Source organism: Ictalurus furcatus, chromosome 28, assembly GCF_023375685.1.
Source record: "Ictalurus furcatus strain D&B chromosome 28, Billie_1.0, whole genome shotgun sequence".
In the NCBI taxonomy this organism is placed as follows: domain Eukaryota; kingdom Metazoa; phylum Chordata; class Actinopteri; order Siluriformes; family Ictaluridae; genus Ictalurus; species Ictalurus furcatus.
In genome coordinates this window covers 16,857,210-16,872,478 of record NC_071282.1, presented here as the reverse complement: position 1 = coordinate 16,872,478, position 15,269 = coordinate 16,857,210, and the positions used below count along the sequence as shown (strand labels likewise).

The 15,269-nt window shown below is 41.7% G+C and overlaps 1 protein-coding gene across 1 annotated transcript in view; it reads right to left on the bottom strand.

Moving 5' to 3' along the window:
* dcc (DCC netrin 1 receptor) overlaps positions 1 to 15,269 on the bottom strand; it is a 154,132-nt gene that overhangs the window by 62,457 nt on the left and 76,406 nt on the right. The window contains exons 8-11 of the mRNA XM_053617624.1: positions 10,533 to 10,689; positions 8,963 to 9,117; positions 6,918 to 7,066; positions 4,903 to 5,041 (exon numbers count right to left, since the gene is read on the bottom strand). Coding sequence (XP_053473599.1) covers positions 4,903 to 5,041; positions 6,918 to 7,066; positions 8,963 to 9,117; positions 10,533 to 10,689 — 600 coding nt within the window. The remainder of the gene's footprint in view (positions 1 to 4,902; positions 5,042 to 6,917; positions 7,067 to 8,962; positions 9,118 to 10,532; positions 10,690 to 15,269) is intronic.

The following is a 15,269-nucleotide window of genomic DNA, read 5'->3' as shown; positions in this document are numbered from 1 at the left end:
AGTGACGTGGGCTGACTGACAGGAAGAGTGAGGCGAGCTGACTGACAAGAAGAGTGAGGCGAGCTGACTGACAGGAAGAGTGAGGCGAGCTGACTGACAGGAAGAGTGAGGCGAGCTGACTGACAGGAAGAGTGAGGCGAGCTGACTGACAGGAAGAGTGAGGCGAGCTGACTGACAGGAAGAGTGAGGCGAGCTGACTGTTTAGTTGTTGTTGTGTTTTTCATTAAGAATAATAACGAACCCACCATTCGAGCAATTGCCGCCCCAGAATGGCCGCTAATTCGAAAGCGAAAGTGAAACGCGCGCGGCCGCACGGGCATTCATAATCGATTTAAAGGCGGGGGGGGGCGGGAGGGAAACGCGCCAATGACATCCCGGTCGTTTTATTACCGGTGTCGTCACACGTCGATTAACCTTCGGGAAAATTTCCTCACCTTCACATGCCTAGTCTGTAGTTTTCGGATAGGCACACATTTTGAAAACGGCCTCATTTGTTCTAAAGCATATCGTCATAGCGGCTCGTGTGCTTCCATTCGTTGTAATTTGCAATTTGCTATCTAAACCAGTGCGCATCAGGTTCATTTTATTGTTCCGTCAGCCTGAGGAAACTCAATCGGTTGCCTTAATTACTGTAACAAGCAGCATTTTGGTAATGAGCTTCCACCTTCACCTGATAATTGTTATTGTGCAACAATTTCGGGTTGGAGGTCCCTCCTCTGAAATAATTACGATTACAGCACGCAGCCTGGGATTCTGCCGTAGTGTTTGTGCATGCGAGTGTGTTTACATATCTAGTGACTCTTCGGGGTAGTGTGTATTTCTGAGGAGTACAGCCAGACCAGTAATTACCGCATAGAAGGTAGTCGTAAAAGAGAGACAGAGAGGGAGTTGCGACGTCGCACAATTTCATTAGCGAAACACAGCAGGCCTTTAATTAAGCAGGAAAATGGGAAAGGCAGGTCTCGCGGGTCATTTGAAGCGTTCGGTGGCGTTTCGCTAATGCGAGCTGACAGACAATAAATTCCCACAGACTCTTAGTACACGCTGAAGATAATGCAAAGAGACAATTTGGACGACGAACGAGCGCCAGGGTCACTGTTCCAAACAGACCCGTGACAGAGATATGGAAGGAGAGATGTATGGAGATGAAGCTCGAGATGGGGAGTTTATGGAGAATCTGACTGAGGAATGGAAAGTGATGAAGAGACGGACAGAGAGAGAAAGAAGGAGACAGCAGTGATGAGATGATAGAGAGATGTACGGAGAAGAAGCTGGAAATAGGGAGACGATGGACAGATAGTTGAAGAGAGATAGAAATGGAAACTGATGGAGAGATGGACAGAGAAAGAGAGACAGCAATCAATAGGAAGATGAGATATGGGAGGAGATGTGTATGGAGAAGCAGTATAGATGATGGAGAGATAGACTGGGATGACTAAGGATGAAGAGATAGAGATGGGGAGAAGAAGAGATGGATCGAGAAAGATACAGCAATGGTGGACAGTGGAGAGACGCTCGAAGACAAAGCTGGATATGAGGAGATGATGGAGAGACTGACTGCGATGGCTGATGGATGATAAGAGATGAAGAGCTAGAGATGGGAAGATGAAGAGATGGGAGGAGAAAGAACGCGACGACAATGGGGAGAGGACGTAGAGCTCCATGGAGAAGAACCTGGAAATAAGTATATGATGGTGAGATAGAATGAAGAGATGGAGGGATAGAGGTGGGGAGATGAAGAGAAGTATTGGGATTTGCGAGACAGCTATGGGGAGATGATGGAGAGATGTATGGTGAAGAAGCTGGAAATGGGGGGATGATTTTAAAGATAGGTGGAGAGAGAGACCTAGATGACTGAGAGATAGTAAGAGACTTAGAGAAGGATGGAAAGGGAGATGAAGGAATGGACAGGGAAAGACAGGGGTAGAAATAAGGAGGTGATAAAGAGATGGACCGATATGACTGAGGAACTGGCAGAGAAGTGGAAATGATGGTGAGATGACTGAGAGATGGACGAGAGATACCCATGACAGATGGAGATCTACCCGTCTCTATTTCCCTCCTAACGTCTCTTTCTGTTCATCTCTTCATCCTCATCATCCCATCTCCACCTCTTTCTTTATCTACATCTCCGTCTATCTCAGCGTAGCGGTAGTGACGGTGAAGTCATGCGACCGTGGTGTAGTTCGTTTATAGCCTAGCTTTAGCCTTCTTCCTTCTGGAGATTGTATTTCGTCTTCAAAATCCGTAAAAGTTGTGTTCATTTGTGAAGATTATCTTGACCAACAAAAACGTGTAAACTTTTGTCGGTCACAGAGCTTTCTTTTCTGCAATAATCCAAAAGCCAGTGGAATAGTCCTATTGGCTTTTCGTCGAGGGAACCAGAGTGATGATGCCTTCCGGGTTGGCCTACAAAACTACCTCATCCCTGCAGCGCTCTATTGTCGTTCCAGTTATGGCGAAAAGTAAGCTCAGGTGTACTCTTATTTTTGAATGTTTAATGGTTGCTCCTTCACTCTTTATCTCTTCTCAACACAAAGTAATTTCTGATGCAAAAACCTGCAAACACGGCTTCTACTTCTGTATTCACCCGGCACACTTCGCTCAGGCGCATGCTGATATGGATTCCTTTGAGAACTACACCTTACACCGAAATCAATAACCTTGACTTGGACGGCTAATCAGGATGGACAGAGAAAAAGAGGCATTTAATATCAAGCTTGAAATGAACATCTGCATACTTGCATGTATCCTGAGATCCAGATAAGTGACAAATTAAAGGAAAAACCAGTGTAATGTAACGTGTTCGAGCCTCCAGAACAGCGTGAGTGCTCCTTCGATTCTACACGTCTCTAGGAACTGTACTGGAGCAATGAACACCACTTTTCCAAAAGATTTGCCCCTCAGTTTGGTGTTTTGATGGGGTGGTGATCGAGCTTGTGAATGACAATTTGCATGTAATATACATCATTTTCATCTTCGTCAAGACTTTTCAGCGAGTCCTCATGAGCTGTGGATGGGGGCGGAGGAATCTAGGAAGAGGCCACGCCCATCAGGATAAGGATTCATCATGGGATTAGGGTGATCAGACAGAAGAACGGCAGTAATTATTTGCAGTGATGCTTCTTTCTAAGGGTTAAAACAAGTCGACCCACACCACTTCAAATTTAAAAAATAAACGCCCCCCCCCAGAGCCACCATTTTTCCCGAGTCACCCATCTGTATTTACGTCATGTCCGATACGTCTGCTCGACTGAGGAGCTATTTGTTATGGATAAATGATCAGTTCTGTTTCCAGACAGAATCGTTTCCCTGCTATGATGTTTAGGTTTTTGATGTCGGTGCTCCTACTGAAGCAAAAACACTCTTAAGTCTCAGCTGGCCTGCAGGATCAGAGAACCTGAACGAAGCTACAAAAAAGACCTCTCATCCAAATCACAGGCTGAGAGCGAGCAAGAAAATCAGCAACAGGAGGACTGAGGTCCAGCAGGAGGAGAGCAGCAGAACGTGGAGTGATGGAGGAACAAGCAGAGCAGCGTGAGCAGAATGCAGAGTGGACGCTCTTATTCTCCAAACTCTCGAGGAAAAAAAAAGTGTCCTTTCTGAGAGATGAGAAGGTGACGAAGGTGAAGAGACGCCGAGCGTTTGCCTAAAAAAAGCAGCTGCTGGATGTTTGGATTTGTCAGAGGAGAGACTAGAGCAATCTATCTGCCAGAATGACAGCGTTCTGTCTCACTCCACATCTATCTATTTGTCTGTCTGCCTGCCTGTCTGTCCGTCAATCCGTCTATCAATATGTCTATCCATCTGTCTCACTCTATCTGTCTGTCTGTCTTCCTCTTAATAGAGCTGCCGTGATGCCTTGAGCAGGTCGAATGTATCTTGGCCGGATCACGGCCTGCTGTCAGAGTTGACTGACGCCGTGAGAAATCGATTCAACCGAAGCCACTGTCAGTCTATGTGTGACAAATGTAATGAGACATCTGTTAAAGTGTGATAAATTACTTCATTTAGCATTTGACGAACTTGACGGCATTAGCTATATGACCTCTTTGAGATATGCCAAACACCAAAGTGAGATGCGAGTCGATTTCGGCCAATAATCAGACACAGCTACAAAGCTTCATTTCAGATTTTCATCGGAAATATTTTATTATTTTTATTATATTTGAAATATTTTATTGGGGCAGTGGTGGTTTGGCGGTTAAGGCTCTGGGTTACTGATCAGAAGGTCGGGGGTTCAAGCCCTGGCACTGCCAAGCTGCCACTGTTGGGCCCTGGAGCAAGACCCTTAACCCTTTCTGCTCCAGGGGGCGCTGTATCATGGCTGACCCTGCACTCTGACCCCAACTTCCTGACATGTTGTGGTATGCGAAGAAAAGAATTCCAATGGACATGTGATCAATAAAGACTCATTATCATATCATATACTATGATTCCAGATGAACACTTTGCATATTTACCCTAAACTCTGAAATTCTCTGCTGACAATCAGACTCCATTTACATGCAAATCTATGTGCATATTAGGAAAGCTATTTAGTGTCAGATTTGCTATAAAAATCACAAGTTTGTGAATTCTATCAGACTGCATTATGTAGGTAATAGTTTAGCATGTTAGCCAGGTGTTCATTCTCCCTGCTTGTGATTTCAACAAATATCAACCATTTCACTTTTTATTTTTTTAGTTATATAAGACTACAAACTATGACTCGGATCTTTAATAACGAAATTATTAGGCTGCAATCTGATTGTAGCTATTCTTAGTCTAAAGTCCTTTCAAAATAAAAATGACCTGGCAGGAAATGCTAGTTCTGGGCACTATTTATGGAGGAGTTACTCCAACGCTGGGGTGTGTGATGGCAATTTTGGATAAAATGGAGGACTTTGTGTAATACATTACCATCAGAGAAGGTCGTGATGAACATATCGTCTGTGGAGATGCCCGGGCCGTGGCGGTTCAGTGCCAGGACACGTAAAGAATATTCTGTAAACTTCTTCAGTCCTTCCATTTTGTAGCTTTGCCCAAGCACCTCTATGCTCTGATTGTTTGTTTTTTTTTAAAGGAAAGACAGAGAGAGAAAGAGAGACTGTCAAATCATCTCATTTTCATTAATCATCAGCATCCATTATGACAGAAATGTTCTCTATTCTCTCCTCTCTTTTGGGCTGTTCAGTTCCAATCCCACTTATCAGCTATTGTCTATATTTTAGCTTAGCTTCTTTTCAGAGAGAGAGGCAGATTAGCATGGCAAAAAAAAAAGTGGCTGGCAGAAACCGAGAGGGTGAGCATGTTTTTATCAAGCTAACAACAGACACTTTGCACTCTGCAGAGACCAGCGCTAAGATCGCTGAAGAAAGTGTAGGCATGCTGTGCTGTAAGTAGGCCCTTTGGTGATAAACAACACATAACGGATCAAGGTTTAAAAGCTGTGGTGACTGATCACAGCTGCTATTCACATTCTTCTGATGCTGTGTGCACACCGCGAAGCCGTACATTTGTAATCAAATCCCAGACACCTGTAGATAGCTCCACAATCTGTCTCATCCAATTAGGTTTCTGTGTACATACAGCAAAGGATTATGGGAGTAAGAGGTTTGCAGATACATTAGAATTCTTTCAGCCTTATATGAACTCAATAACACACACACACACACACACACACACACACACACACACACACATTTCAAATGTTTTGATGTGCCTGTTTTTTTAAAAAGTATTTTTATAATTGCACTTAATGAGGCTCAGAAATCCTGTCAAGTGAGCTCATGTTAGCGAGTTGTTCGGTGTCAGCAATGAAATTACAAATATTTATGAATATGACTTAAATTCCTCTCAAAAATCCTGCCCTATTCACGGTTTGTAAATATCTGACAAAAGCTAATGATGATTAGGAACACTGATAAATATCACTTCAAATTCCTCTCAGAAATCCTGTCAGATCAGCTCACATTAGCTAGCCGTGTAGTGTTAGGAGTAAAGATAAAGAATGCTAATAAATATGATGAAACAATTCTCTCAGAAATCCTGTCAGATTAGCTAATGCTAACCAGCTAGCTACTGTTAACGGTCACAATCCTGAACTGTCCTGTTCATTCTTCGTAGCTAGCTTACAAATGTTAGAACATTTGATAAATATAACTGAAAAAATTCCTCTCAGAAATCCTGGCAGAATGTTAGCTAGCTAGCTAGTTTTAACTGTGAAGATTATAAATAGCTATGCACACAATTCTAAGTTCAAGGTAGCTAGCTGACAAAAGTGAATATCCTGAGCTGAAAAAAAAAAATGAAGAATATGAGCCTTGATGAATATTACTTAAAATTCCTGTCAGAAATCCTGTCAGGTTAGCTCAAGTTAGCCAGCTGGCAAATATTAGCAATGAAAATTATTAGTATGAATTATTATGAACATTGATGATTATTACTTAAACTTCCTGTCAGAAATCCTGTCAAGTTTGCTCACGATAGCTGGCTGTGCAGTTTTAACAGTGATGATTACAAATACAAATTATTTCTGAATAATACTTTAAAATCCACTCATAAAACGACAAAATATAAATGTATTACATATCAATCAAAAGTCAATCCTGTCTGCTCATATTAGCTAGCTTACTAGCAAAATGACTGAAACTATATGAAACATAGCTCTATGTGTCTTCCTATTTGAGAATTATATATATATATATATATATATATATATATATATATATATATATATATGTACTAAAAACACACACACACACACACACACACACACACACACACATATATATATATATATATATATATATATATATATATATGTATATGTACTAAAAGCACTCACTTCCACATCACACTTTGATGTTTTTAATGATTGTAAATACAGTTGGCCAAACATTGACTGTGATCTACAGAAGGATTGTTGTATAGACCTGCTCTTTGCCACTGGAGGTTTCGGTCCAGAGGAGCCGGTAGCCTTGGATGGGGCCGTTGGCGTATGCCGGAGGATCCCAAGAGGCCTGGATGGAGGTCGGGGACATGGCCTCGGCTTGGAGGTTCTCCACAGGACCAGGGACCTGCACTGCTCCACACAAAGACAAACACACACACACACACACACACACACACACACAGAGTCAGACTATAGGTATTGGTACAAGAAATGTTTAATTTCTCATGTAACATTCATTAAAAATAAATAAATAAATAAATACAATAGAAATAGTAAAAATTTAATATATATTAAAATCAAATAAAAAAAAATATCAAAATATTACATTTTGGATTATTTGAATTGGTCTTTTTGTCAAATATTTGTTATTTGTCATGGCACTGACAGCTGGAAAAAACGCCCCCCATCTTTATATAAACACTGCTTTGCATTCCTTCACAATGCACACTGAGCAGTCACGCTACATTCTTCACGTGGAATGATTTTAACCCGTGCAGCCTTTCAGTCACTGCCTCATCTACAAAGTCAAGGTCAATTTGTTTCTCCTGCTCGGCCAGAGCTAATGGTGCATCAGGACCGTATGCTAGGACCGATATAGATGTATGCACATATTTGAGATCATGGTAATCTTGGCATTAGGGACTTTTTCACTGAAAAAAAAAGAGAGAAAGTACAGGTAATAGAGAGGTGAGGAGAGAGACGAGGAAACGAAGAGAATGTAAAACAGCAAACGTTTTTTTATCTATGCAAAGTGCTCATGGACTTGAATTATTATTATTTTTTTTTGAGGGTTTCCTCTGTCAGTCTACTGACTTAGAGCTGTGGGAGAAAAGCTTGTCGGTGAGGTATGGAGAAAAGGTCAAACTGTTCAACATCTCCATAGAGCCTCATTAAAAAGGTGAGAAGCCAATATCTGGATAAAACTTTCTGTACTAAAGGTCTACAAAGGAAGCCAACATCAGGGAATTAGACGGAAGAGACAAGGGCATGGACTCGGTTCAAATGATATCATCTGAACCTGTTAAAAGTCTTTACCCAAAATGAAATTAAATTATTAACAGTTTGTGTCAGATTATTAGCATTTCTGACTTTTATATGAAAATGAATTGGAATATTTCAGAACCTATTTCTTTTAGTTTAAACCCAGAACATATCCAGACATTCATTATCCATAAATCCATAGTTGGGAAATCGTCCTCCGGATCATTGCAGTCGACCCAAGAAGGATTTGAACCAAAATAAAACCAAAATGAATGTGATTTTCACAAAGAACTCCAAATATAAACTCTCATCGTGTATCATGTAGGAATTCACTGACCAAAATTGGAATTTTTGGAAAGTTCCAAGCATCGTTTAGGGACTTAATGGCCTGCGAACATTGCTTTTTGAAGGGACACAATTTGACGCTATAAAGATGATACATTTTAGAACGCGTTCCGAAAGATTATGCACAAACATCTACATAAAAATAACAACTTAACAAACATTAAGGTTCAAAAAATAATGTTTCTTTTGGTGTCCATGCCCTAAGAAGTAGACGAACCCAGACTAGAGTACATGAAAAGTCCTGTTTGAGTTGAACTGCCTCCAGCTTGCATTAACATTTTTTGGTTGAACGTCAAGAAATGGCTTCCAGATAAATACTCTGCAATTTGAAATAGATATAGATAAGCGACCTGAGAATGCTTGTGCCTTTCTAATTAGGCATTTAGCATACAACACTATATTTGTCTGAGAGTTGATACCAACACTGTTTGAACTATATGAACTATAAGATAAATCTTGGCTTACATTAACTTGCGGTAACTGATTCACTAAAGAATCGCTTTTAATTTGGAGATTGATTCATTTAGGGATTCATTAGAATCTGAGCGTGTACAGTGAAGACGTCCTCAAAGACAACGATTCAGATATAACTGTTTTACTTTTGAATTGAATTGTAAATAGTGGGTAAACTATAATGAGAAATCTTCACGTCTTCAAAAACTTTTATACCGTCCAATACAGTGTAATGAGTGTACGTACGTTCAGGCTGTGTGGAGAGCCGGATTTGCTCAGAGCTCTCTCCTGGCCCCAGCTCGTTGTATGCCACCACCCTGAAGATATAAACCGCCTCGGGCTTCAGATTGTTCACCGTCAACTGGAGACTCTCCGGTTCTGTCGCGTTCACCGACCGCTCTCTGTGAGAAGTGATGAGCGTCAATTAAAACACAACTCCGAGATCCCTACAAGCATGTTACAAGACTCCATCCTACAAATTCTGCCAAATATCCTCCATTTCAGTGCTAAAATAAACTCAAGATCGAGGACGCTTTATTTAAGAGCCCAGACTTTATGTACCGCATGATGAGCAGAGACACAGTCGGAAAAATAAGATGCTTTAGGGGAACCATAAAGAGAGCGTAATATAGTACTGACTTACAGAACCTGACTACACCGCAGCAGCCAGCTGTCTATAAAAGAGAGAAGGTGAGGTGACACCATATCATGCTCGTTTCATTGTTATAGCGGTTACGGGAGTTAGTAAAAGTTATAGTTTGGCTATTAATAAGCCAGCTTTGACCACCTGGATTCTCACTGAGCCCATGTCTGACCTCAGAACTGTTCTAGTTTTATTACGAGGCTCAAAACATTAGCTTGTTAGTCAAGTATCTATCCTTGGAAATGAAGATTTTTGAACATTTTTGAATATGACTTAAAATTCCACTCAGAAATTCTGTTATGCCAGCTCATTAGCTCATAACTATCCTAGCATTAACAGTGAAGCTTTAGAAAGTTTATGAAAATCCTCTCAGGCAGCCTTTCAAGTTGACTCATGCTAGCTAACTATTTAGCATCATCGGCGACTTCTTTGAACATTTAGAACACTGAATCTGACAGGAAAATCCTCTCAGAAATCCCGTGATGTTAGCTAGCTGTTTTATATTAGCAGCGAAAAGTTGTTTTTTTTTTTTTTTTAACATTTAGGAATATTTCTTCACTCAAAAAGCCCTTCAGGTTAGCTCATGTTAGCTAACAAAATGTGAGAATACATGCGATTCTGAGAATAATGAATCCCAGTGACTACTCCTTGTTCTAATGTCTTCTGCTATCGTTCATTTGTGACCTCAAAACCTGTGTCCAGAAAGGTGCCGAAACATTAAAGTGCGTTATGGGTATTCGGTGCCTGTAGGAACGCCCCAAATAGTGCACTTTATAGTCGATATATGCAAGGACATGCCTACATTCCCATCTGGCACATTCAGCCTTGCTTTCATTTATAGACCCAACATTGCGTTTCAATGCATATTAATAGGCAGAATCAAAGAAATCCTTATGCTTTTATGTGTGTTTTTTTTAAATTAAATACATATGCATTTATTTAATTTTAGACAAGCAGTGTCTGAACTGTCTTAGTCATTTTTTTGTGTGTGTGTGTGTGAACCAAGGCTTATTCAAAATACGGCTGAATCGCAGCACTTCTTTTATCAGCAGCGGCTGCTGTACGCTAATTACGAGCCTACTGCTTGTCCCTAGCGATGTCGTGTTGCTTTTAATAAAAAAATAAAAATAAAATAATAATAATAATAATAATAATAATGAGAGATTTTCTCACCTGTTGATGCCCTCCTGCGTGTAGAAGACGCCGTAGGTGATGATGGTACCACGTGTCTCCACTGGGGGGCGCCATGAGAGGCGCACAAAGCGGCTGGACACAAGCACAGGGGTCACATCCCGGGGGAAGGAGGGGAGGACGCCTGAGCTCGGGACAACTGGTGGGGGAGGAGAGGAGTAAGTCAACGAAGGAGTGTGGGGAACGGGGGGATCAGAGGGCTGGACAGCTGGAGTGCCCTCTGACCCGTTAGTCATATACAGGGAAGGAGGGAGGGAGGGGAGAGGAGGAGAAGAAAAGAGAAGCAAAGAGAAGAGAAGAGCAGAGAAGAGAAGAGAAGAGAAGAGGTTCAGGGGCAAGGAAGGAGGTGAGGGGAAAAAGGGGGGAGAAAAGCCAGGAGGGTAGGAAGGGAGGGGTGAAAGAAACAATAGGAGCGATGACCAATGGAATGAAAACATAAGGAAAGAGAAATAAAGAGAGAAAGAACAGACCAGGAAGAAAAGAAAGAAGAAAGATAAGGAAGATCACAGACTAGAAAGGCTTCGCTCATCAAAGAATCAGGGTACTTAGTCACAGAGGAAGCATGGAGGACTGAGCGAAATGAGACAGCCCAACGTTAGAGAACCACTCAGCGATGCAGCACACGGCTCAATCAAGCATGCTGACGTTAGCAATGAATGACGAGAACAGTGGCATGTGGCTACCCACAATGCATTGTGTTCACCGTAGCCCCTCGCAATGCAGAAAGGCCAGTGGTGAACCAGACAGGAATGGAATACAGAATACATGATGGATAAAAAGCATCTGCCAAAGGAAGAAATGTCAGTTATGATAAAGTGTCCATAAATGCTAATCCTAGGAGCTTACTTGCTACTATGCACAACTTATCACCACCCTTTACAACGTCCGTCAGTCCCACAGTACTACTGCTTTCCAGATATTATTTGGACCATTGGTGGTAGTATGAGTGTATCAGGTGGTGCAACAGTGATGCTGGGGTTCCTGGGTCCACCACCTAAATATCTTCTCACTGGTGGTCCACTGGACCATGGATGGACATTGTAGACGGGCTCCTAGGAATACATGCCCGTATTCCAAATAACGACTCCACACCCCGTAAAACCCTGATCCGTACAGTATGCGAGTGTATGTATGGCAGTGTGAGTTGAAACCCCTAGACTCTATTTTCACACATGCAATGATGCTCTCTCAAGCAGACATGTCCATGTCAGATACTACCTTCACACACTAGTTCACACACTCTCACCTGGGGAATGAGTGTTATAACCCAGCAAACACACACTTTTAGGCTGTCTGATGTCTGCTGAAACAACAAATCCCACTCAAGTTGAAGAAGCGGTCCAAAAACGAAAGTGTCCACTCAGACTCAAATGGCATGTTCGCTAGTCCATGCTGGTGAAACATACACATTCACTGATGATGTCTCTAGTGACACTGTGTTATGTTGGAGAAGTAGTTGAGGCTTAAGATGCTGCAATGTCACACAATGGGGGAAAAATTGCTTCGAAAATAGACACCTCTAACTTGCTCAGCGCAACCAGAAATCGAGCTGGAAGCTTATAAAGTATAGAATGCTCTATATGGTGTAGTTTGTCATAAATGGGGAATTATTCCACTTTGTCATCTGCAGAGCTTCCTTCCACTCTTCTAGATCTTTCTACAGTCAACAATAAATACAAACCTCTATAACATCAGTGGTTCAACCTGAACTGTTTGTTGTAACTCTTTTGAATTGCCGCCTCATTATTAAACACCAAGTTGTTTTTAAAAAGCAATCAGCACTATTTAACCGGGTAGTTTTTTTCTTTTCTTCCAATTGGGCCAATTTATGGGTATTTCAATACTGTTCTCTGCAGATTTCCAGGTCTCAATATAGCAAGGGAAAGAGTGTTCAACAATCTTTCGGTCCTGCTGGTATAGAACAGAAGCACAGAGCACAGATCAAAACAGACGCCAATTCAACATGTTGGAATTATGGGAGGTCTCAAGGTCACTGGGACCCCCTAGTTCCAGCCACCTTAGACCAAGGAGGGTCCACGATGTGGATCTGCGAGTTCAGGCTGGAAGTTTCCGAACTGACACTACTGTCAGGAAGCGTGTTCACGATTACTGGAGGTTAAGACCATCACTTAATTCGAACAGGGTACCTTTGTATTGATCTTGGAAGCAAGATTTGAAGTGTCTCAATAATGTTTGGTCCAACAATGTACCCTTGTGGGACCCTATAAGAGTTTGAATTGTGGGCTTCATAACTTTGCTTTGAAACGTTGACAAATGGGATCTGAAGACCATCAGACGTTTTCGGTGATTGATTCAAGCACTCTTATGGACTCTTTGGACTCACTGACATTTCAAACATAGCATAGTTAGAATCATGCAATACACCGCATTATTATTATTATTATTATTATTTTTATTATTATTATTCATCCATCCATTTTCTGTACTGCTTATCTTATACAGGGTCGCGGGGAGCCTGGAGCCTGGAGCCTATCCCAGGGAATTTGGGGCACGAGGCAGGGGACACCCTGGACGGGGTGCGAACGCATTGCAGGGCACAATGACACACAGGTTCATACACTACGGATAATTTTGTGATGCCAATCAGCCTACAAAGCATGTCTTTTGGAGGGAAACATGCTGTCCTCTAAGCCACCGTGCTCCCTATTGTTATTATTATTATTATTATTATTATTATTATTATTATTTTGACTGAAACGATATAGTCACAATATTTCATCCCACTGTATAAGAAAATATATGGATAAAATGACAAAAAATACCTGAGCTGTAAGACTAGAGGAAACTTTCAACTTAACAGAGCCCTGGAAGTACGCTAAGCAAGGATTAGCCCGAGACGCTCGTTAGTGGAAGAAAACAACCGAGTAATTGAACAAATAGGTGATCTCGAAGTGATTGGATAAGACCCCCCCCCCCAAAAAAAAAAAAAAACAGCCTTTGATTGAAACAAGGCTCTTCTTATCAGGCACTGTTGTATGCTTCGTGTACTTTAAAGTGCTTTGAAACCAATTAAGTACTTCAGGTTAAAGAGCCCATTAGTCACAAATGGAGTCTGGGCAGCCATTAGCCTTTTCTTTCTCCCATCTTCCTTCTTTCTTTTGTGCTCATCGTGAAAATATATGTCTCATTCTTCCTCTACATCACTACTTCGTTAAGTCTTGGTATTTTGTAAACGCTGTTTCGACTACATTACTCTGGTAAACATATGCACACACTTCTCGCGGTCCTTATTTCCTACTCTCAAAATAAAGAGCGCTGAGGGAACAAAATATACAAAAATGACACGAACAGCCTCTAAATGCAGCCATTTAGAGAAACCAGAGTCGCTGTAATAGCTTCATTATTGTTCATCAGCGGAGAAAGAGAGCGCTGGGTGCCTGAGAAGGATGAAAAAATAGTGACTATGTTTCCCTAATGCAGCGATGACAAATGCGCCTACGGAGTAAAATCCACGGTAATATGCAGCTTGTCCCTCAAACGTGTCACAGCAATTACCCGATCACGTCATGTCACCAAAGATCACATCTCAGTCGGTTTCTGAATCATAATAAGCACTAATTTTGGTACCGCTTTTGCCTGTCATGCAGGTAAGTATTCAGAGAGCTGATCAAGCACTCCACAAAGAGTCATAAACACATGAAGTAGTGATCTGCAGTCGGTGTTACGCATTGTCGCAATGTCCCACGAGCTTGTGGCTAAGGTGGTAAAAGGTCTCTCTCTCTCTCTCTCTCTCTCTCTCTCTCTCGCTCTGAATCCGGATGTGTCTCTGAGCAGGCACATGGAAAAATGCCGCGCTGAGTGACAGTTGGAGGTAGAGTAGCATATTTCTAGTGGTATTTTCACACCAAGAAAAACATGCTGTGGTGTTATTTTTGCAGTATTGTTCAGGTTTTTTTTTGTGTGTGTGTGTGTTCTAAATGAATGCAGACACTTTTAAAGTCAGACTTTTAAAACGTAGCTAGCACATGGTAGCACTTAGAAGAGTTTTACTCATTGAAATGTTTCCTCAGAGAACAAACGGTCATGACAGAGTGAGTCGGTTTAATTAAGCGCCACGACATAAATAATCATGGTGAACATTTATTTATTTATTTATTTATTTATTTATTTATGTAAAATTGCTACTTTTAAGACCTTCTGACCAATCAGAATCAAGAATTCAAACCACTGTGGTATAAGTTGCTTTATAAAACAGGTAATTCCCCAGCTGACGACAAAAAAAAGGTCCCGAGGACGTCCCCTAAATGGCCTCTATGAACGTCCCCCGAACGTCCATGTGTAGGGTCCCATCGACGTCCTACGGATCTTCAAGGGGACGTTCACAGGACGTCCAGCGGCCATTCAGGACGTTAGTGGACTTTCGCTGAAATGAACACATTCAGTAGGGTTATGATTTGATATCCTCTGACGTCCTCGGAATGTCCGCCAGCGAACGTAATAAACCGGACCAAATGCGGACCTAAGTGGACGTTCGCGACGTCCAGGGGACGTCCCCTGTTTGCTGGGTCCGGTCCTCGATTATGATCGGCTGAGCTGCGTTCGAAGCCGTTGTAATTGACTCTTTAAACACACACCTGTGACCTCGTTACATCACTATGACTGTGCCATATGCATGCAATGCATGGATGAGTGGTGGAACGAGATGGAAAGGATAGAGAGAGAGATAGAGAGCTGAAATGAACGAGAGAGAAATCGAAG